The 24,192-nt window shown below is 37.4% G+C and overlaps 2 protein-coding genes across 5 annotated transcripts; one reads left to right on the forward strand and one right to left on the reverse strand.

Moving 5' to 3' along the window:
- Positions 1-1,437: 1,437 nt before the first annotated feature.
- Positions 1,438-14,756, reverse strand: ripk2 (receptor-interacting serine-threonine kinase 2). Of its 2 annotated transcripts, none has more exons than XM_056742719.1 (11): positions 14,625-14,756; positions 11,812-11,965; positions 11,476-11,631; positions 10,370-10,527; positions 8,720-8,769; positions 7,716-7,877; positions 5,355-5,440; positions 5,132-5,200; positions 4,899-4,998; positions 4,601-4,804; positions 1,438-4,449 (listed from the first exon to the last, which is right to left on the reverse strand). In XM_056742719.1, exons 2-11 carry the CDS (start codon positions 11,845-11,847, stop codon positions 4,067-4,069), a joined length of 1,404 nt encoding a protein of 467 aa, XP_056598697.1. In that variant the 5' UTR covers positions 11,848-11,965; positions 14,625-14,756; the 3' UTR covers positions 1,438-4,066. The 2 variants fall into 2 exon arrangements, with proteins under 2 accessions (XP_056598697.1, XP_056598696.1); XM_056742718.1 differs by lacking the exon at positions 14,625-14,756 and adding an exon at positions 12,285-13,295.
- LOC130417283 (sorting nexin-16-like) lies at positions 12,835-19,639 on the forward strand. Of its 3 annotated transcripts, none has more exons than XM_056742722.1 (8): positions 12,835-12,943; positions 17,371-17,621; positions 17,873-17,959; positions 18,051-18,196; positions 18,596-18,662; positions 18,818-18,942; positions 19,161-19,277; positions 19,449-19,639. In XM_056742722.1, exons 2-8 carry the CDS (start codon positions 17,469-17,471, stop codon positions 19,570-19,572), a joined length of 819 nt encoding a protein of 272 aa, XP_056598700.1. In that variant the 5' UTR covers positions 12,835-12,943; positions 17,371-17,468; the 3' UTR covers positions 19,573-19,639. The 3 variants fall into 3 exon arrangements, with proteins under 3 accessions (XP_056598700.1, XP_056598701.1, XP_056598702.1); XM_056742723.1 differs by having other exon boundaries at positions 12,838-12,891; XM_056742724.1 differs by having other exon boundaries at positions 12,838-12,891; positions 17,385-17,621.
- Positions 19,640-24,192: the final 4,553 nt, after the last annotated feature.

Genomic DNA, 24,192 nt, shown 5'->3' on the forward strand with positions numbered 1-24,192 from the left:
CAAGTAATTACTCTGTGGATGAATCCCCATCCATGTTTTTAGAGTTTTTTTGTGCATGATGTATTTTTTAAACGATTTTATTGTGTGATCACGTTTAATCTCCCTGCCAAAGGATGCAGTCGCTTTTAGCAACATGTCAGCAACAAGCATTTTTAAGACCTAATAAAGCTTTAATCAAATTACAAGCAGTTTATAATTGTGTTGTGTTGCGTCATAGAACATAACGTGAAAATATTTCGACGTTTTGTTAACTACAAACCTGATTTTAGGCATTAACCAAAAATCCATAAAAAAAAAATCCCCATCGAGTACATCTACATGGACAATCTTATTCCAATTATGCTTAATACGCTGATAAAAAGTAGGTCATATAAACGCGTAAAACATTTTTCTTTTATCGGTGAAAAATCATAAATCGCGTAAGCAAAACCCGATCGACAGAGGTAGTTTTTTGCAGTTTACAGTTGCATGTAAAAAGCATTTACAGGGTTTCCTTTAGCTTTGTTTATGTGCGCATGCCTTACAGCGCAATAGTAAAAGTCCCTAACGGAAGTAATGGTAAAAGAACACATAAAAGTCCACTCTGGAATCATGCAGTTGAAGTAGAAACGTCAAAATTAAGAACTATTGTTGCATATGCAGGCAGTGCGGACATGAGAAGAGATATAAAAATATAGCTTCTGACAGTTTTCCCGCTGCATTTTAATAAAAGCAGATGTTCACTTTATGCCTTTTGCTTCAGACTTAGGGAATTTTATATTAATATTTAGATACTGTTTATCGGACAATACATCTGTTATTGGCTTCCAATGTTAAAGAATTATCGATTATCGGTAAAATATCGGTGAATCCCTTGTCTCTTTTTAAGCAGATTTTTGATAGATATCTGTATATTTTGTGAATGTTAACGCACTCATTGACTTTGGGGCGATGGAACTGGAACTGCTAAATTGTAACTCGTCTCTGGGTTTAGCATTAAAAAAAATGTCATCCCTGCGGTATCCCGTTGCAGAGAAGCAGAAAGTTTCGTTAGAAATGAACAAAACTGTTACATGTATACAGAACATGTATACAGAACAGCCTTGTTTCTTTACATAAAAGCTTTTTAATCATAAAATATTTCTCAAGCCCTGGTTTTAAAAGGACAACATTGTTTAAAGAGGTTAAAATGTATCAAGTGATTAAAACTTCAAACATTCATTCTTAAACTATAAATGTCAAGTCTTTTCGGCACATTCATTTTTAAGAACGTGCAAAGAAAACCCTCTTTGTAATTCAGTGGGACAACAGGTGTTCAAATACACACGTTTGTAAAAGATACAAAAGGTATCTGTAACTGGATGTAACCTAGTCATTGTCTAAACAACTGGCAACGAATTCAGATTCAGAAAGTTTTTCTGTGCATCAGGTACCACAAAACAAGACAACACACTTACATTCAGTAAATACTACAGGTTTTAATAACACTTCAAACTTGACTATTTTCGGAAGTTCCTTATCACACAGAAACAGAACCCAGATGCTACTTGTACAGTGCTACATAAGTTTAACATTATTGTCATTATATATTTGAAATTTGTCAAAGACAACACTCTAAGAAACTCTAAAAGCTCAAAGGCAGACATGAATGTTGAAATAAGTAGCACAGACACTTCAACTGTAAATCCACAGCCAGTGTGATGTTACATATTACAGAACATGTAGAACACTGTGATAAACCAAGTCTTCTGTATCCAAGCCTAAATTCTGTTTAGGCGATTCAGAATTTGGCCGTCATACTGTATTGCTAAGTTGTGTGCCGACACTCACTGTTTATTTAGCATCCGAATAAGAGAATGAGACTAAAGATGCATTCAGCAATGCAGCATCACTGGATTGGCACAGCACTTAAAGCCTGATACTAAAATAAAAAAAGACACAGCAACAACTTATCACAAACCACTTAAATGTTAATTATCACTAAATGGTATACATGACTATATAAATAAATACAAAACAAACATACTCTTGATATTGTAAATGGTCCCCAACCCCTCACAAAAGAAAAATCTACAGATCTTAAAACACCAACTTTCTAAAATCATTATTTGTGAGTCTTCTGTATGACTACTGAAAGCAAAAGTCCCAAAGCAGATTAAAAGCTTAGAAGAGGAACACATGAATGGAGCAGCCAGTTTCAGGACATTCCAGGACATGAAGTCCACCCAATGGCCTGTATAATGCTTGTTTGCATAAAGGGAAAATTAGCAGTAACATGCACAATCACTGTCACAGGAATTTCAAGTCTCAACACTGAAAAAAGGATAAATAAGAGGTGTCACAAAACTTATCAAGCACATGACTGATCCCGTAGACCAAAAACACATTGAAGAATAAAGTCACAAATTTAGTTCATGACATCATAAATTTGTGTTCTGTCTGTGTTAATTTAAAACATTCCCTTTGGTTTATAATAAAAACAACTAAGAGTTACAAACAATATCTTCAAACAAGACAGAAAATCAGATGGTCTAAACAATTAACTCTGTTCTAAAGACTTAGATACTATTTGTTCAAAACTTCCTAAATGAACATTTTGACAGTAGGAGCTTTTTAATATATATCCAGTTGTGCTGATGTTGACAGTTGCTCTATGCTCAAAGTGCTATAAACGGTCTAAATTCTGCTACATCTGGAGCCGGTCATGACCAGCGTACACCTGTCTGCTTTTACGCAGGATGGCACAACACTTAATTTATGAAAGCAGAATTTGCCTAAGGAATTTAACATGAATGGCTGCATATGGTTTGATAGGCAGATGAGGTCAAACACATGCAAGTCAAGTGTATCTTTGAGAACGACAAGAACTCAAAGGGAAAGTTCACCCAAAAAACGAAAATTCTGTCATAATTGACCCATCTTCTTTCATTTCAAACCTGTATGACTTTTTTCTTCGCCAGAACACAGAATGAAATATTTTGAAGAATGTTGGTTACCAAACATCGGTGTTACCCATACACTTCTAGTGCAGTCAATGGGTATCGACATTGTAAGGTTCCAACATTGTCCAAAATATCTTCTTTTGTGTTCTGCAGAAGACAGAAAATCTTTTAGGTTTGAAATGACAAGAGGTTGACTGATAGATGACAGAATTTTCATTTTTGGATTAACTATCCCTTTAATGTAGATAGAAGTGCTTGTTTGCTAACACAAAGTTTAAAGTTGTCCTTGGCCAGTTTAGATGAATTGCATCGTGCCTGCTCTCATAAAGTTACAGACTCTATTGTAACATTCTGAGGGTCAATACAGTTTTATCATTTGTGGCACCTAGTATTGCTACAGTAGTCAAAAAAGCAAAGGGCAAGGGGCTTTCTGTGCTTCTTCTGGGCAGAAGAATTGTAAAAGATTACAACTGTGATTAAGAGAATGTAACAATAGCATTTCAAATGTCTAAATAAAAGTGTCAGAAAAGAAGGAATAGTGAACTAGTTGGCACTTCATATGGCATAACCAATGGCATTTGAATGGACCATAGTCAAGGTAGACCATATTTCATTTGACTCAAGTACAGTCTGATTGATAGTTCTATGTTTCATTCCATTTTCAGAGACATATATGCTGGCACAAATGTACAACATTACAAGCTACTAAACAATCTCTGCATCCATCCCAGAGAGAGAATATACCTTGGATGCAACTAAACCACTCAAGTTTCAATGCGGGGAAACAAAAGCACTGGTTTACAAAAAGGAAGACCGTATAGCTGATTCACACTACTTCCAAATCCCATCCTGTCCAAGTGTCAGGATTTGTTATGTGGGTAAAGCAGCCAAACATAAAAAGTTGCAAAATGATGTTCTGACAGGGAGGGTAGAAACGACAAAAAAGGTTTAAACACGATTTTGTGGATTTTCAGCACTACAAGAGTTTGTTTTCTCTTCAAAATGGTCCATGCTCAACTCCACAACAAAGTGCTCATCTGGCCAACATGTTTTTCCAGGAATACAAACTACCACCTAAGCAGCAGTAACAAAGCAAGAACCTTTAGTAGAACCCTAGAAACAAAACGGAGGACTCACATTTCAGGTCAGAAGACGTTTCGAGTTATGTTAAAGGCGTTGGACAGGAAGGGAGCGGTGGGAGAAGTATAAGGTGGTGGAGGGCTGATGTTGCTGAGGTCAGGATAGGGATTTAGGCCCATCTGTCTGTTATCCAGAAGTTTTCTCACCACCACACGACAAAACTCCTCGCTGTGCCGGTCGCAGGTGTCCAGAAGCTTGCGTACCCTTGCGGTACGTGTGGGTAGGTTCACGACCAGTTCATAGTCCTCATGCATCAGCAGCTCGCGAGCCAGCAGAGCGTCTAAGCTCTGGTTGAGACACGCCTCCGTCATCTGCTGAACAATGTCCTCCCGACGGGATGAGATCCAGCGGGTTGCGGGACCCTGGGTGTCAAATCCTGGCGTTAAATCTGTGGACACAGTCAGGATGTGGACATAAGAAATAGACTCAAAGGTGACATTACAGTATTTTCCTTTTGATGATTTTGAAAGTAACAAATTAATGGAAGAGATGAAGATGTGTCAGACACGTTGAGGGTTTGGCTAAACAAGACATTGTACCTTGCGGGTGGGGCTGTAGGGTGAGTGGTTGTATGGCAGGGGCCAGATCGCTCACAGACTGGGGTGAATGTGGTTTCATGGGTATGTTGAAGTCGGATACGGGCTGGGTTATCTGATATTCAGGATTGAGGTTGTTACGAGAGTAGTGGTCTATTAGAGGCTTTGGAGGATCCAATGGAATGGACACTAATGATGACGGAAGACCTGAAAAACATGTAGAACATCAGTGAATAACCAACCTACATTACGTTTAAAACTTTTAAATGTGTTTCTGTTATTGTGTGTGATGTAATCTTGCCTGCAGAAGGTGGTATATTTGATATGGTAAGGAATCCTGGATGGGATATTTCTGCTTCCTGGGAAGAGCAGGAACCGGATATAGACTTGGAACAGTTGTCCTGTTGTGTAACAACAACACTAGAAGTAAGAAACCCATCGGACAGTTTTCATGTCTGCTCAAATGATGAATCATAACACAAAACAGGACTTCGATTTTAAAATAAAACACAATGGCCACCAGACATTTTGCACCTTCATAGTCTTTTCCTGGGTTTGTTTTCCATTTGTTTGAGATATGCAGCAGCTTGTTGACCTCATAAACTGGAAGAAGGGAAGGATAAATGACAAAATCACTTTTACGCCTCACATCCAGAAACTCAATAATAAGACTATTTACAGTGTTTATCAGTAAAACATCCAGATAATGTTCTTAAGAGTTTAAGGTTAAAAACACATTGTCAGTATAAACACTCACTTTTGACCGTTTGACTTCCAGTACTGCTTCTAGGACATCAATCTCATCAAACTTTCTCAACATCGGCTCCAGTTCGATTAGACAATCTATAAGACATATAAAATAGATGATGCCTGTGTCTAGAACAGTGGTTTTCAGCATAGGTCAAAAAGAGAAACACAACCCTTAAGTGGAACCAGAATGATCGAAATAATTATTAAAATTTTCATCCGGACACTGTTAGCACACCATTTAAGAATAAGGAGGCAAGCATTAAAAAAAAACTACTGCTCATGCCTAGGGTTGATTTCTTTAGTGTAAATATCCGGAATGAGTCATGCACCATTTGTGACACAGAAATACATTTTTGTAATCCACAATACATGTCAAAGGTTTCAGTAGTTTAGTATGATTACATGAGCGTGGTTGTTAGAGCGTCTCTAGGATTGTTTGCAGTTTTTTATCCTTAATCTTTCTTAATTGTGATGGTTCTATGGAAGATTGGTGTCACACTTTTGTTGGTCTTAACGCTTTATTCGTTTTTGAATTGAATTGACAGGATTCAATACTCCAGAGATTTACTCTTGGGATTGAAGACAGGTTGTTTGGTGCCGAGGCAACTCACAAACTTTTCTCTGCTCAAGGATACTATAGCTCGTATAATAAAAGCCAGCTTTTCAGTCCTGATGGAAATGGTGGGACTAGAAGGAGAACAAGGAAAAGAGGCAAGAAGGGTTGCACAAGACAGCGTGTGAGAACCTCAATGAGGAAAAAACGTCTGCTGTTACCCTCAATAGTCCTCGCTAATGTCCAATTGCTTAAAAATAAGGTTGACGAACTTCACGCACGAGTATCCTACACACGTGAGTTTACAGATGCATGCGTGTTGGCCTTCACAGAGACGTGGCTGATGGACGCAGATATGGATTCTGCTGTTCAAATTGATGGATTAGGAGTTACAGTACGCCTTGATCCCTGCCGACGTATGATGGGGAAACGACAAAGAGGTGGAGTATGCTTTTATATTAAACCACGATGGTTGATTCACTATCGAATAGGACCCTATCCCAGCGCATTAGAGTAAATGGCTTGATATTCCAAGTTATGTTCTTCTACAGGTTCTCCTCAGGGGTGTGATCTTCTCCCCTGGTTTTTATTTTAAATGCCAAGCATGGTAAGAGTACATTTGATGATAGGTATATACTGAAGTTTGCTGATGATACTGTTGTTGTTATCATTCAAGTCAATGAAGAGACATCTCATTGACCTGTGGTGGAAGATTTTGTCTCCTGGTGTGCAAAGTGTAATCTAAATTTAAACATAGCTAAAACCAAAGACAAGATTATAGGCTTTGGAAAATCTCCCATCTCAATCTCCCCTACCGTTATTCATGGAAGGGATGTTGAGCTTGTGGATGAGTATAAACACCTGGGAACAGTGATTGATAAGAAATTAAATTTTGATGATAATACCAATGCCATGTGTAAAAAGGTCCAACAACATTTGTTTTTCCTAAAGCAAATTAAGTACTTTAAGGTATGCCCAGTGTTATTGACACCGTTTTATCTGAGTTTTATTGAATCTGTTATTTCTTATTGTGTCATTGTATGGCTTGTCTGGCAGAAACAGAATGACTAGAATGATTAATTCTGCATCCAATGTGATTGAAGTTCAATGGATATCGCTTCAAGACATTTTTAAAGAAAGGGTAATTAAAAAAGCCTATGAGATTATCAATTGTGCATCTCATCCATTACATGGGGAGTTTGTTGTGCTCCAATCGGGTCGTAGTTATAGAGCAATTGGAGGAAGAACCAGAAGGTTTAACAATTCATTCATAACAACGTCTGTTTCTATGTTAAATCATCGGTAGGCATGTGTAAATTGTTAATAATTGAATGTATGGTTATGGAATGTTTTTGTGTGTGACTGTATTAATGTGATGTGCGGCATATGTACAAACCAAAATTTTATAAGGGATGAATATACTACTATGCAATGATCATAGTTCTAGCATTACCTCTCATAATAGACATACACACGGTTTAATATAGTTAGTAATATATAGTTTAGTAATATTCTGTTTGGACAAAGTGAACTTCATGACTCTTTGACCTCTTTGTCACTACACAAACATTTCCTCATTCTTTCGATTTTTCCTCTTTTAACCCTGTTGCAAGAGCTTGCAATCCAAGATCCCATGTATCAAAACTCACATCATGAGCTGATAAAAATGCCAGGAAAAGAAATCACACAATTGTGGTTGGAGGATTAGCCAATTAATAATCTACAAGCACTGGATGGTGACAGGACATCACAATGATTCACAGTGATTGGGAAAAGCAATAAAAAGTCAAAGGTTAGAATCAAGCCAATACTTACGGAGAAAGGAGGGACGCTCTTCTGGGTTGGTGGTCCAGCCGCAGGTCATGATGTTTATGAGGGTTTCTCTGCTGGGAATGTCCGTGGGAAGACTGTCTGGGCCCGTGTCGGGTCGAGACCCTCGCAGAACGCTGAACATGATCTGCATGGGATTGGTGGCATCTGAAAGTACAGTGGTCGAGTCATGAAATTGGTGTCTTGTTTCTTTTTTTTTTAAAACATGACACTGCTTAAAGAGCCACTGCTTAGTGCTTATATGGTGCTACTTAAAGTTTAAAGGAGTAATTTACTTTCAAAATACATTTTCACGATAATTTACTCACCCCCATGTCATCCAAGATGTTTATGTATATTTTTTATAGTTTTTTATGAAAACATTCCAAAGATTTTCTCCATATAGTGGACTCCAAACGGTTGAAGGTCAAAATTACAGTTTCAGTGCAGCTTCAAACCGATACCAGACGATGAAAAGGGGTCTTATCTAGCTAAACGATCAGTCATTTTCTAAAACAAAAAATGTATATGCTTTATAAACACAAATGCTTGCCTTGCTCTGTTCTGCGATGCGAGAAGTCATGAACGCATATCGCAGAATGTCTGGTTTCATTTAAAGCCCTTTAAAGCTGCACTGAAACTGTAATTTTGACCTTAAACCGTTTGAAGTCCATTAAAGTCCACTATATGTAGAAAAATCCTGGAATGTTTTTATCAAAAAGCTGAATTTGTTTTCGACTAAAGAAAAATATACATAAACATCTTGGATGACATGGGGGGTGAGTAAATTATCATTCATTTTTTGTGATTCATTTTTTGAGTAAATTATTCATTAATTCACTTTTGTGAAAGTTAACTACTCCTTTAAGTGTAACCATTACAACCATCACAGTTTATAGATGAAGATGACTAAAATATCAAATAACACCTAGATAGATAACCAGAGCAAGCGGTTATTAACTTTATGATAGTGTCCATCTGACTACATTATATGGACTCCTCCCCCCTACCTTCGTATGGTATCCGTCTTGAAAGCACTTCCCACATGATGATGGCGTAACTAATAGAGGAAGCAGAGAACAGATGAGTGAATGGTTTCACTGTTGCCATCTACATCCACATTTGGCAATCCCCTTTAGAGAAAACACAGTCTCTCATTTCAGTCTCATGATTTCAACAGACCCTCCGACTAAAGACAGAATACGTTCGGCCAGTCTTGTTCAGATTAACATTAGTAGTTGGGCTCAAAGAAAACTAAAGTTTTCCGATACAGTTTTGTTGAATAATGACTAAACATGTTTCTTAGCCTTTCCTGGTGTTCCGGGAATTTGTTCAAATATTACCAAATTCCAAACAGGGGTCCGTGAATACATACAATATGAATGTAACCACCACCCATGTTTTCAAATCTGCTTTTCTGACCTCTAACTGGAAACTGAACACAAGATTATTTTATTTCCCCATCCCAACCATTTCCACATTCCACCTGAAACATGTCCGTCAATTTACAGGAATTGTGTTAACAATAGACAGTCAATAGACCTATAGAAAGATAATGAGAGCGACAGTTAAAGGGGACTTCCCAAAAATATGGAACTGAGAAAGCAGGACAACAGTGCTCTTTAGGAACCATATGATAGAAATAGTATGACCAACATTCATTCAGCCGATTAAAAGGGAATGTATTTTCTTTGTAGTCTAAATGAAGATTTTTTCTTAAGTTATTCTCTTTTTTAAAGTATCCAAGTCAGGTTTCTCAAGCCTATTTTGGAAATAGTTTTCTACATGGTGCCATTTTATAAACACAGTTACAGGACAATTATTTACTATATAACAAAAAAGGAAAAAAGTTTCTTATTCATTAACTCATACTATTAAGAAAGTATTCAAAAGTTTACTTGGAAAAACATTTTTTTATTATTAATAATAGTTGAGAGACACGCACGGGTGTGGTTGATCTAAAAAGGGGAACCACACGGAAACATTTTATCTTCAAATTTGTAGGTATTGTTTTCTACCTGTAAATGCCGGCTCAACAGGAAATTTCTCTGTTTTCACTATAGGTTATAAAAGAGTTTCATCTCCAGCAAACCACACCCCTAATATATCATCAGCATTTCTGCCCCAAATTCACCCAAAAATAAACAAATATCTTTGTATACATTTTTTTTTCTGATGAACAGAGAAAGATATTTGGAAGAATGCTTATAACCAAACAGTTCTTGGACGCCATTGACTACCATAGTAGAAAACCGTACTTTATAATTTTTTTGTTCTGTTGAATACAAAAGAAGATCTTTTGAAGAATGTAAGACAGTAAACAGTTCTGGTGCACTTTTGACTGCCATTGTAATTACTTGCCTAGTAATCCTACTATGATAGTCAATGGGGTGAAAGAACTGCTTGGTTACAAGCATTCGTCCAAATATCTTTCACTGCATTCATGCAAACAGGAGATTTTTACAGCTTAACATTACATGCATGCTTGTTAAAAGCTATTCTTGTCTGAAAGTTGATGCTTTTTTACCTCAGGATGTTAAATCAGCTATTTTTATCACCCTGAAATGCTGCAGGGGCAGATAGTGAACATTCCCACAGAAAAGACAGTGAGAGCGACACTAACCATATATTCCTGAACATTGTAAAATATACTGACTTACCTGTACACGTCATATTTGACATCAGCCCTGCGGTTCTTTGAAGGTTCATACTCCTCAGGTGGCATGTAGATGACAGTGCCCCCCATTTCAGCAGGTTTGGAGCCAGAGCCTTTAGTGATAGACAGCTGACGCCATTTAGACAAGCCAAAATCAGCTATCTAAAAAACACATACAAGATAGAGCAATTTATATCAGAGTGTAAAGGAATGTAACATATAAATGCTAGGCAAAGAATCAGTAAAGGTTTACAAACTCATTGTATGTGACTTTTCCTTGTACAGTTTAACTGTACTTTCTCCCCTATATTAAAGTGACCATATGAGCCATTTCTCCCAGACACGTCCAGGCCAGGATTCGGATGCCTCTTCCGGGAGTCGCAATTGTCGACCGCATACGTCACCGAGGTTTATTATTTCAGGTTTTATTTGAATAAAGGCAGCCGTTATATTTCAAGGTAAGAATGACTACAATGAACTACAATATTTATATGTCTTAAGCAATGTTAAAAGTTCATTTTATAATGCTTTTTTTAATGAAATGCGAGAACCTCAATGACGTATGCGGTTGACAAATGCGACTCCCAGGAGACGTACCCAAATCCTGGCAAGGACGCGTCCAGGAGAAATGGCTCATATGATCACCCTATATGCATAATTTCTCAGGCTTAAAAAATACATAAAACCTGTTAGATATACTGGTTGTTGACAGTCCAAAGAAACCTACAAATGTCTTTCCTATAACTTTGCATAGTGCGTAATACTGCACAACGTTACAGATCTAACTAAAAATGTACAGATTTGTGGTGTGACATCACAATAGGTTTCTCTAGGCTATAGGTTGAACAGATACAAAAGACAGATTGACATCAAAAGACAGGCTGCACATTTTTTAAATAGTTTACACTGACGCAAAGGCTTGCGAAACAAAGACAATACATCAATGGTAAATCATCTTGACAAGAATCTTCAACTGCATTTATCTTCATTACAGGGACATTTGATCAGTTTGTTCCCTGAAATAACCCCAAGACTTCATTGTTGCTTCTACCAACCTACCGGTTGACCCATAGAAACTTTATTTATTTCTTCTAGTCCAAATGCACAAACCTTGACATGGTACTCTCCATCCAGCAGAATATTCTGAGTTTTGAGATCATGATGTAGAAGTGGTGGGTTCATATTGTGGAGGAAGTTGACCCCTAGAGCTATCTCGTAAAGCATTCGAAGCCTCAATGGCCAGGCCACCACTGGGTACATATCTTTCTGTTACATAAACAAGAAAATACATAGAATAACGTCAAAAGACATGCATGTTATCCGTGTTATCAACAAGGACGAAAGTGAAACTCTGTGAATACGATTTTTTTTGTTTTTTTTAACTATTTACACCAGACTGAACAGAAAGCCCTGCCATGTAAAATGAATGTGGATTGTACATGTTACCTCATGTAGTAATTCATCCAGAGATCCATTGGTCATGAACTCGGTCACAATGCAGAAGAACTCGGGCTCATTGCACACCCCAAAGATCTGAATGATGTAGTTGAATCGAGCTTTGTGAAGCACCTCCGCCTCTTTTAGCAAACAATTCCTTTCTCTGCAAAGACGTACATGGTTAGAAAATACCTGGGGGGCAACCACAGCTGTTTATTATGAACATACTACTAACTGTCAGGGATCCCATACTTTTTCTGTAGTTAAACATAAATAGAGCTGTCGAATAGATCTTTCATGGGTTTTCCCAAACCTGAAAGTTAGTTTTATTTTTGGTTAAATCACAATGACATTTTCTGAAAGTCTTCCATAAGAAAATCATTGAATGTGCATAAAGAAACATTTTCTACTTAAATTCATATTCAATGTTTGTACTGTACACTTGAGTCAAGAGTGAAGCCAGTAAAGATGTCAACACGAACCTCTCACCAACCGGTGAATCCAGTTTTAAACACTTAATCGCTACTGTTGTGCGCCAGTCACTGTGCTGCGCCCTGAAAACAGTCCCAAAGCCTCCCTTACTGATGTAGTGCAGGTCCGTTAGTTTCCTATACGGAATCACCGGTAAGGTGCTGGTGAGACTGCAGATGTTGACGCAGCCCGTGTGCTCCATGTTTCGGGGTGTCAAAGGATAAAACGGACCCGTACAGCTTCAGAAAGACAAACGAAAGGGGAAATGAAAGCTCGCGCTGCTGCTGAAACCCTGGCGACGAGAGAAAAGCTCGCGCATTTACCTACATGTTGTAAATGTCGCTCGAATTACGTACTAAATGGGCCAGAGACGAGCGTCGGGGACACAACTAAACGACTCCTAAATCACGAAGGCTAAACTATTCTGATTAAAACTACTACTGAACACTAGGATATGGAAACGAAATGTGTTCCGTAGCTCTTAGACACGCCCCCAAACCGAACAACGTTTTGAAATCACGCCATAAATAAACTGACGATGGAATCTAATCAGATGGCCGTGAGGCGGGATTCGACGATGACGTGAGGCGGGATTCGACGATAACGAAAGCTGTAGAGGTATATCGCGTGTGCGTGTGAGTGGGTCGGAGTCGGACCAAAAGCGAAAGTGGTACGTTAAGGGTTTTTTGTGACCACCCGTCAAACCCCGCCCTTGGACTGTTTGCGATTTGCTGTGAATTTATGAGTGACCGCTCGGTTGTCCAATCACAGACTTCTTAAAAGTATTTAATAGTCAATGCTGTAACGCTGGGCGGAGCTTCTCGTAATCAATCCAGGTGGAGGCAGTGTTGCCAACTTGGCCACTTTGTCGCTATATTTAGCGATTTTTCAGAACCCTTAGCGACTTATTTTTCAAAAAGCGATTAGCGACAAATCTAGCTACTTTCTGAATAAGCCTGGGCGATATAGCGAAACATTCTGCGTCACTTCTACTGCCCCAGGAGAGCGAGTTTTTGCATTCCCAGCGCAGCACCGCCTATTTATAGACCTAGTACATACACAGTGGCGGTTCTACATTGAATCACTCCCCGGGCGAGATCCCCTCTGGGTGCCCCCCCCACATACTCCCACCCATCCGAGAGAAAAAAAAGCCATGTTTTACCATAACTATATAAGTGTAAGACGAACCTTATATTTCTCAATTGCACAAATCCTTCAACAGAACATTTTAAAAACACAATTCTGCACAAATCAGTATAAGTTATAATAACTTAATTATACTCTTTGTACATAAAAGTGACAACATATGTACAATCATGATGTAACACGAGCGGAGAACAACAACAATATAAAATATTAAGAATAATATACAAATAAAATATAGAATAAATATTCTAAATAGCACAAATCCTTCATCACACAAAAGCAAATCTAATTATTACACTAGTGCACTAACAGAAAACACAAACTAAAACCTGACCTTTCTGGCCTTCCTTGATGCAAAATCATCAATAATGTCATCTTACGAAATCTGCCCCCTATTGAGTGATTGATACTGATGATAAAAGGCCAGTGAGCCGTTCCTGAGACATGGTTGAGCTCAAGTACGACTTGATCAACTTTAGTTTTGAAAAGCTTCTCTCTGCTTGAGCCACAGTGACTGGCAGAGTAAGTGCAATCCTGAGAGCAGTCCAAAAGTTGGAGTAGATCTCAGATAGATCCTTATCATGCATAAAAGTGATAAGTTCAAGGAGGCTGATGGTTTTTGATGGCTGACCAGTGACAGAGGATTCTCCAAAATACTTTAGAAGTGCCCCTGAATTTGCAATTGAATTGCAATTGAAATTGACATCAAAAGACAGTAGGCTACAGTATAACTCTTATGAATTGCAAATTTATATAAACATGCCCTTACATGCCAAATGTCTGTCATGACTCATTATACGCTATATTAATAAAATCTAAGGGAGGAACAATTAGCTCCTTGGTTACTGCCTCGAATTATATGGTTTGTCACGCAACAGAGTTATAGCAAATGTTCGTCTTTGAAACTTCCTACACATATGTTAATTTCGTTGGCTAATTACAGGGCCCAACATTAATCCAAATGATGGGGTTAAATAAATAATAACTTTACTTGTTACAGTTTTGTTGCAAAGCACAATCTTATGGTGAAATTAGATCTCGTGTTTGTTGAGATAAAATCGAATTATTGTTGTATAAGCATAGCAAGCATCATAGCAAGAAGGCTAACAAACGTCAGAGTTAACGTTACCACCCATTAACATTAGCCCTTCATTGATGACATGGATAACGTCACCGTAATCATACAGAGAGAACGTAGTGCATACCTTTATCTTTTGCTCTTTTCTCCTCTTCTACTTTTAATTATTTTCCTATATTGGGCACCTGACGGCTTAAACCTTTTTCTCTCCATCGCTGTCGCTGTGTTTATCTGGCACTCGACAATCAACACATTTCACATCCCCCCCAACACTGTCACTCACGACCAGAAGTCAAGACTAAACCACTTCACCTCCACATAATCGTTTTGGATTTCCTTTTTTTATTAGCCATTTCACACACACAATTCAGAAAAAAATCATGGAAAATATAGGCTAGTGCTTTAATATTATGAATGAAATGTGTGTTATTTGGAAGAAAGTCAAGGTGTGACTGACTTTAGCCCACTAAGTGGACCCCCCCTCCTTGTACGCTCCATTTGGGAGAGGTGACCTGTCCATCGCGGGCGCGGCCCCTCCCCTTTACACTTTTCACACAGCTTCTGCGCTTCTCAGCAAGCAGGGGCGGCAATTCGCCAATTCCCCACACAGACAGTTATATTATAGATAATAGAAACCCGCTTAGCGGCGCAGATTATTTTCAGATTATTAAGTGCTTTTGCCGCCCCCCACGTGTCGTGAAAATTTGGCGCCCCGGGCGGCTGCCCGGTTCGCCCGTGCCTAAAACCGCCACTGTACATACAACACTTCCGCTTGGTACGGGATCATCCTACAAAACTATATTTATATGAATTATTAATTATAGCAATAACTATTATAATTATCATTGTAATTACTACATGTAATCGTCACGTTTAGACACCTGGGCGTTGTCTACAATTTATTAATACCATCATGGTAGTAATGGTCCCATCGTACAGTAGTTTTTCAGGCTTTGAGTCACAATGGCTAAGCTAATGTGTGTAGCACATATTAGGTTAGCATTTAAGATTTAAAAAGGAAAGAATAACCAATTTAAACTTTAAAAAGAAACAACGTTTACGTCCCTGTGACGCATGTTTACTTAGAGACCAATACAAATAGAGTATACGTCAGAGTCCGCCCCTTGTGGTGAATCCATAATGATGTTAGAAAGCGAATCCTTAATGGAGAGATTTTCCTTCGGAACACCTGGCTCTGCTTTAAACATGTCGTAAAATACTAGAGGGATTTTAAAGAAATGTACCACGTCCTATAGTGATTGCACATTATGGCCGGTTTTTCCCTCCCAAAGATTTTTCTAGCACAACATCCCCACCAACCAACATCTCCGCTCGTTCATTCAGGGCTGTTTGACATTAAAATATATTCACGTTGAGACTCTTTTGCATGTGTCCTTTTGGGTTCAATCATGAAGAAAACTAATTCACTCCTGTTGAGCATTCAGGAAGTTGCGTTGGTTAGGGTGATCTAAACTGTTTTGCCTTTGACACAATCAAAGACGTGTCAAAAGAAACATTAGTAGCCTACTCATTATATAATTGTTGCCAACAACCCAGCATATGTGGGCCAGTGAAGCAGCAGAGGTTTGTTGGTACACAGCCTTTTAATTGTAAACAAAACACTCATTTCTATTTTTGTTTTACCAAGTTTTAATAGCGCCATCTAGTGGCTATACCACCCCACATACCTTCATTGAATCCTAAGAGAGATAAGGGCGTAGAGAAAGAGAGAAAAGTGAATTAAATAATGAACATTCAGTTGAACATTTTCAACTATCTAATTTTAAAATTCAAGTTCAATGTGACCATAGAGCACAGACACATTTTTTTTTAACTTTTCCTGACCTTTAAATATTTAAAGCGCAGATTCAAGTATGCAGCATTACCTACCAATTGGATGTTCTCCCCTCTTTTCAATTTTTTTTAGGAAAGGATCTCCCTTCGTGGATTGTTATGTGTTTTTTTTTTAAAAGAGAGAGTCCATAGGATAGATAATTTTAAGTACATTTAATATATATGGCCTAAATAGACTTAAATTAGGCCGAAGCCTTTCTCTTGTCCAATTTATTTATTAATCTTTTGTCCTACTACTGCCTGTACTGAGCTGTGTCCTCGAATAGACTAAATCTAGCACATGTTATTTTAACAGTAAATTATTATGATTTCAAATGTAACAATCAACATAATAGAAACAGTGCCAAATTGAAGAGACCCGCATCGTGGGATTTACAAATTGACAGTGAGAACGAGACAATTAAAGTATTAAGATTAATTCAAGTTACTTAAAATGGAAAAACAATGAGTGATTATTAAGGTTTCACAATGAAGAGTTGTACAGTTTATTGTGCTGGCTAGGTCTGGAATTAAGAAGCATCAAATAAACCCTATTCACACGGGATTAGTATTACCTGGGGACCTCTAGTCATTTGCAATAATTGCAGAGGTTGTCTTTGATCTTAATCCTGTACGAATCTGTCATGTCCGTAATTTGTAAAGTAAAAATTCCCCCCCAAATTACCTACCATATTTTTACGAACACCGAGGTCCCTTGATAAAAATATAAGTCCCGTGCGAATCGGCACAGTAAAAACTATATTCTGTCACATGTGTTTAGATTGAATTCTGCAGATATATACAATATCCTTTAAAAAATATGTTTAAGTTAATTATTAATTATTATTATTTTGATGTGTATCTTAGACATTGTTTGTTTTTTGTTTTGGGGGGTGGGTATTGTCGTCTTTCAATAGACCCAATTCACATTGTTATGACTGTATGGTTAGTCTCTCTCATGTAATATTAGAATACATAAACATCTCTCTAAAAATAATTATTCTTCTTATTGCGACAAAGGACTTCCTCTTTTATTTTAGTCCCTTCTTTGTAGACGGCTTGCTCTAAAAACATCAAGGCTGTGACTTGGATAAGTCCTGATTCCTCTTACAGCAGCGCGTGGACGTGAAGATCTAGTATGTTCTACCAGAATGAAAGTCCAGAGGTTGTAAGGAAAAGGAATGGAATGGAGTTTCATAGGAATAGATTTTGTAGAGAGAGTAAAGAGGAGAGCTCAGTCAAAGTCACCTTGCTCGGCTATAAAGTTATGGAGGAGAAGACAAAGTTTACAGTAAGGATTTGATTAATTCATTTTAGTTTTTCAGATCAATATCAGATTGTCATTTGTTACAATGAAATGGGTTTCATTGAATTTGTTTAACACTTAAAACTATCTTCAACGTAATTATTTTTCAGTCACATGTCACATGATGTTAAATATGATACAAGTTTCTCATCACCCATGATGATTCAAAAGCGGTGATAAATGGAAAACATGCTCTCTCCCTCTCTCTCTCTGTCTCTCTCTCTCTCTCTCTCCAGGTCTACAAGATCTTAATAGAGCGTGCACCAGACCAAAGCTGGTTTGTTTTTAGACGGTACACAGATTTCTCACAACTAAATGACAAGGTCAGACAGAGCCGACTCAAGTCAGATAACTGTGCTGTAACCGAGGCACACTCGACTTTTGTGGGTAATTCTTTTTATGCATTTGTTTCAGTTAAAGGAGTTGTTTCCTGTGTTTAACTTTTCCCTGCCACCCAAGCGCTGGTTCAACAACTTTAGCACTGAATTCCTAGAGGAGAGAAGACTAGGTCTTCAAGACTTTCTACAGAACTTGGTTGCCAACAAAGATGTGCTTAATAGGTATGTATTACAATATGCATTATTTAGCAGAGGTATTTAGATGACAAAATATGAGGGCTACTGTCTCGCATCAAAACACATTACACAAAAAAACTAAAACGTTTGAATCAGACTCTCTTGTTTGAACCCTTGACCATTTTATTTGAAGTTAAATCACCAAATTATAGATTGTGTTATTAGATAAGAACTTAGTCTCCTGGTCCAATTTGTATTGGGTGTGTTTCTCAGTGACCAACATATCTTGGGTTTGGAACATAAAACCAACCACCTAGCAACCAATCTTCCCAACATCCCTCTAGCAACACCCAAGCCACCATTCAGGAAACACAAGCAATGCATTGCAACCCCCCACAATAATGTATCATCATAATGGCACTTTTTGCTCTATTTTAATTCTAGTGAAGCAGTCCGAGAGTTCTTATGCTTGGATGAACCACATTCAGCCTTTGACAGTCTTGAGAAGAGGGTAAAACTTGCATTCACTTGAATTGCGTTCAGCCAAATGTTATGCATTATGAACACCAGGCACACACTAGCTTATAATCACATCACTGACCACAACCAAAAAACTTTATTCAAAACACACAATGCACTAATCCATTTCGTGCTATTTTATTGAAGGCCTTTTGTGAGACCGACTGTCATCTTCAGAGGACATTAATGGACAACAAATGTGAGATTGAGACCCTGAGAAGCCTCCTGGTGCACAAAGAGCTTCAAATTAGCACGCCCGAAAGGAAAATGATGTAAAGTAACAACAAAAGCTGTTTTCGGGTTTCTTAAGAAACCAGCACAAGCTGGTCAAATTCTAAATGGTTATTATTCTTAAGGAAATGAGGTCTAATTGAATTGAGTACACAGAAGTATTCTGTGCTGGAACAACAATATCACTTGTAATGCATTTGTTCTAAATAGATTATTAAGCATAGTCATGAAGTGTCCTTTCAATCTATTACCTTAACAGTGAAACTCACAAATCCCAAAATGTGCTGAACGTGCTGTCCGCAGACACAACTGCAAATGGAGACTTTTTAAGAGAGCGAGAAGTGGAGAAAGACAACCCCAGGAGACCAAATAAAAGGTGTTTATACATTCACACCATACAAATGTTTAATTTTCTACTTCCCTTTAAAATAAACAGTGAAATCTAGTTAGCCGTTATGATTTATAGACATGTTGTATCTGATAATAAAAAAGCATCTTTGGAGATTGAGGGGCGTATATTGTTTAACTACACTGTTTATGTCTTTAGTTCTGAATTGCAGTTTATAAGGAGTCACAGAGCATGCTGGTATGGCTCAGCCACTGACGGGGCACTTACTTACATCCAGGCCAACAAGGATCTGGAAGACCATTCTAGGAATTCCAACAAGTAAATAAAAGAGAAAAAATTTCAGAAATGCCGCATGTGCAACAGCATGTTTGTTTTTGTTTTCTGTGCTCAGTATGAAAAAAAAACTGTAACTCCAACCAAACGAAAATAATTTGTAGCACAAAATACTTTCAACTGAAAGATATTCTGTTAAACATTTTATTTGCGAATAAAATTCTTCAACTTAATTTCTATTTATCGGTAATAATATATTAGATAGTTTGGTGTGCTTGATGTGGTTTCACATTTGTGTTGACCTCAAGCCAGACCTCCAGAAAGGTCTGGTAATACTTTCCTTCCCCTAACAATGTTTCTGGAGCTACTGTTGTTTTGTTTGCAGCGATATATTTTGAGCTTTTACATTCTTGTTGACAGACCTTTCTATAACAAAGTCTAGTTATATATCAGAAAACAAAATGCATTATTTAATAAATGCATTGTGTTAACAACGCACGGTCGTGGGTTCGATTCCAGGGATTGCATATACTTATGTATAAGTATAAATGTATAGGATATTGCAATGTAAGTCACTTTGGATAAAAGCGTCTGCCAAATGCATAAATGTAAATGTTGTCAGACTTGTGTGAGGAAATCTTTTTCTACGACTACATCTTGTCTTGGTCTGGCCATTTGTGTGTTCCACAATGTTAATACAGCGGTAATCCAATAGGGAGCATTAAAACAAACCTGTTTCTTCTTAGCAACGACCCGCTACAGCACTTCTGATGGACAACTTTAAAGGCAATTTTCTCTATATTTAGATTTTTTGCAAACTCAGTTTCCAGATTTTCAAAAAAATGTATATTGGCCAAATATTGTCCTTTCCTAACAAGCCATTTAGCAATGGAAAGCCTATTTATTCAGCTTTCAGATATTACTCTCAATAAAAAAATGCCCATACAGGCTGAATTACACTACAAGACTTTTGCTCAGAATTTACCCAGATTTTCAGTGTGGACTTGTTGCAGAAAGTCTGTGCTACTCTGCAGATTTTATTGCATCGTCTGTGATGCCCTGTTTTTCTCTGCAAACTTTCAAAAAAAAGTGATGTCTAGTTTTTTTATCTGTTCAGAAGTCGTGTAGTGTATTCCACCCTATAGACTTTGTAGTCCAGAATCACATTTAATTTGGTACTGCTGTTTGTGCATCAAAATGCATAGCACACATTTTTTGTACAGTTAAATAGCTACAGGGAGCCCTATCACTGGCTTGTGCATGTCGTCCTCGAATTAGAGGAGGCTTACTATTATTATCATCGACACACTTGGTTGCATTATTGACTGTTTTGCTGCTGAGTCTTCATGGTTTCATGTCCACAAAATGGCAGTCAATAGAGTCTTCACTATACCTTCATTTGTGTTCTGCAGAATATAAAATGTCATACAGGCTTGGAAATGATAAAATAATTGTCTTCTTTGTGTGAACAGGACAGTAGTCAGGACAACCTAACCCCACTCATCTGTTTTACTCAAAAGCAAGAAAATCAGAAGTAGAAAATTTTACCTTGAAACCAAAGTGTTCTTTTTGGCACAAACATGGCAAAAAATTCTCTCTTGCTATTTTTTTCACAGTTCATTGTCAGTATAGTACACAACAGAACTCTTCATGAATGGCTCTTGTGTTATAGATGCTGTGTTGTAACAGACAAATAATATTTTGTTTTGAAGGTTGAACCAGCACAAATTTACAAGAAATCTATGCGTCATAAAAACACCCGCAAATTCTTATCTGTCCGTGGAGTATTATTCCAAGTTGGTCACAACGCATTGTGTAAACACAGAGAAAGCACAAAACATGCCATTTATTAGCAGCCAGCAAATGTGTTTCACATTTGTGCTGGACTCGTAGTTGCAAAAATCTTTCAAAAAGCAACTGTAGTGGGGTATGTCTGCACATTAAACACCATGCTGTGTGCTCGAAAATACGTTTCCTTTTTGGCATAATACGACTTAAAATGAAGGTAAATACAGTTTATCTACATGCGTTTCAGTCTAAAAAGTCTGCTCAGATTTTTGGTGTTTTTCAGCTTTTCTTGAATAATAAATTGTTACCTCTTTGTAAAAAAACTATCCTGCAAGACTATAATGAAAATAATACATGCCCACACAGCTTCGTAGGCCCTATGTGAGTCCTTATCCCTCACAAGGTACCGGCTGTGACAGCCTTTCCTTCCTATTTGTTTTCGAATTAGGATGTTTTATAGTGAAAGTGTCCATTGCTAAATTTTCACACATGCTGAATCTACAAGAACTTGCATTACTATGATAATGGATGTTTATTGACAAAAGCATCTGGCCATGTTTCACTTTTTTGCAGTTTAAATGGGCAGTCCCTCTAAAACATCTGATTTTAGAAAATGTGTATTCATTGCAGTATGACCATAAGTTTAGAATATGCAGAATAATGCAGGACACAATATATGTTGAGGAATTTAAGGGGATACAACAGAATTTTGCCTATAAGTTAATGAACCGATTATTTTACCTTCGTAGTTTCATGTATCCATCCACAGAGCATTCAAATAACTATACTCAACATGTGTCAAGATGAATGACTATTTATACTAATTTGTATTGATATGGTATCGTACTTAAATGCTCTGTGGGAAGAAATGAAAGTACTATATTGTTCGCATGAAGCTTGTTTAAAAGTTGTATAGTCTGAATTTATGGTGCATTTACAACACATTGGAAATTCTTCAACTTTTTCTGCATACTGAAATCTCCTCAGTGTTCTCTTAATCTTTATTTTAATAATATTTGACTTTCTGAATTTTCTGTTCTGCTCAGGTGCATTTATATCGTATAGAGTAGAACTGCATTTAAAGGGGCACAACCTATTACAGTTACATCCAAAAACAGTTACGGCTAGAATAGAATAGTTATATACATTAGCATTTGTGAACTTTTGGGCTATATCACGCTTTCCAGTTGGGCACATTTAATGTCAGGCACCAGATATTATAACATCTTTCCCCAATTGCATAAAGGGATACATCACCCAAAAATAAAAATTCTGTCATCATTTACTCACCTTCGAATTGTTCCAAATCTGTATACATTTCTGTGTTCTGATGAACACAGAGAAAGATATTTGGAATAATGATTATAACCAGACATATTTTGCCCCCATTGACATCATGACAGTCCATCGTAGTAGGAAAAAATACAATGGTAGTCAAAAGTACCCCAGAATTGTTTGCTGTCCTACATTCTTTCGAAATGTCTTCTTTTGTGGCTTCCAAGCATCATCAGAACAAAAACATGTATACAGATTTGGAAGATTCAGAACTCGAAGGTGAGTAAATGATGACAGAATTTTTTTTTTTTTGGTGAAGTATCCCTTATTAATAGTCAGTACCAACTGTCAACTCATCAAGGGCTATTTTATTCTATGAAACCATTCAGGTATTTGAGAGAGTTCAAAATGAATAATGAAAATGTCATGCATTATCAGTAGTAAATGTCCTGTGAGCAAATCCTGGAAAGACTAACATGTAATTTCTTCTAATTTTGGGTGTAACTCATGTTTTTATATAAAGTGCATAAAATATAACAGCCCAGTACTTCTGAATACTACACTCCCTTTTTGTTGCTTCCTTGAACTGTAGATCTTCTTAAAATTGGCAAACGTTGCACCATAAGAATTGGAAACATCTTTGTTAACCTTATTTATGAATATTCAGCGAGGCTGATACTGCATGTTCACATTCACATGTATCTGCAGAACTAATCCCTGTTAAAACAAATAAGAAGAATTGACTTTTACTGCAAGGTCTGTTTAATATTACATCCACTAATGCAGCAGCAAAAAAAAGAAAAAGACATCAAGATCATTTGATTGGAAAGGTTCAATGTGAACAGAAGCAAGATTCAAGTGTCTTTCCTGCAGCAGAACACTCTATTACTCTATAAATATATTCCATTATGTTCACTTTCCAGGATTTCAATCACAGGTTTTTTCATCTCATTTATGACCATTTTGTTTGCAATGTGTGATATTTAGCATTAGTCCAACACCCAAGCTATTTTGACAGTGTTAACAGGCTAGTTGCTTAGTAACACAATAAGAACAGACATAACAATGTGTAAAAATGCTCTTTTGAAATCATGCACCTCCAAAGCCAAGAAACTGGCCAAAATCCATCCATCTTCTTCTGAACCATTTGTTGTTCTTCCAAGGTTCATTAGGCCAATACAAATCTTAAGCCCATGGTAGGATAATGAATACACACCACGACTATTACTTTTCAGACGTACATAATTGTTAGCATGACAGCTCATATGTTTGTGCATAACCGTGTCAAATCAAACCATGGAAGGATTTATTGCAAACGTGATGTATGTGAAGATTTGGATTTGGATTTTAACACACACCAGTCAAATCAGAACGAATGTTTGGATCGAACATTCAGAGGTCTGTTTCTTGTTTTCGATTTTTTTGGATCCATAAGGACAAGCAACAAAAAAACGATTTGAACGGCCATCAATCTATGGTACTTGAACTATGTCATGCCAAATGTAAAACACATTCAAGGGAGCTCTTTATGATTGGACTGTGGTGCTCTATTAAAACAACACACAAGACCATCAGCTCCATCTGTTCAACCAAATGCTGTCATCAA

This window comes from Triplophysa dalaica, chromosome 3 (assembly GCF_015846415.1).
Source record: "Triplophysa dalaica isolate WHDGS20190420 chromosome 3, ASM1584641v1, whole genome shotgun sequence".
Classification (NCBI taxonomy): domain Eukaryota; kingdom Metazoa; phylum Chordata; class Actinopteri; order Cypriniformes; family Nemacheilidae; genus Triplophysa; species Triplophysa dalaica.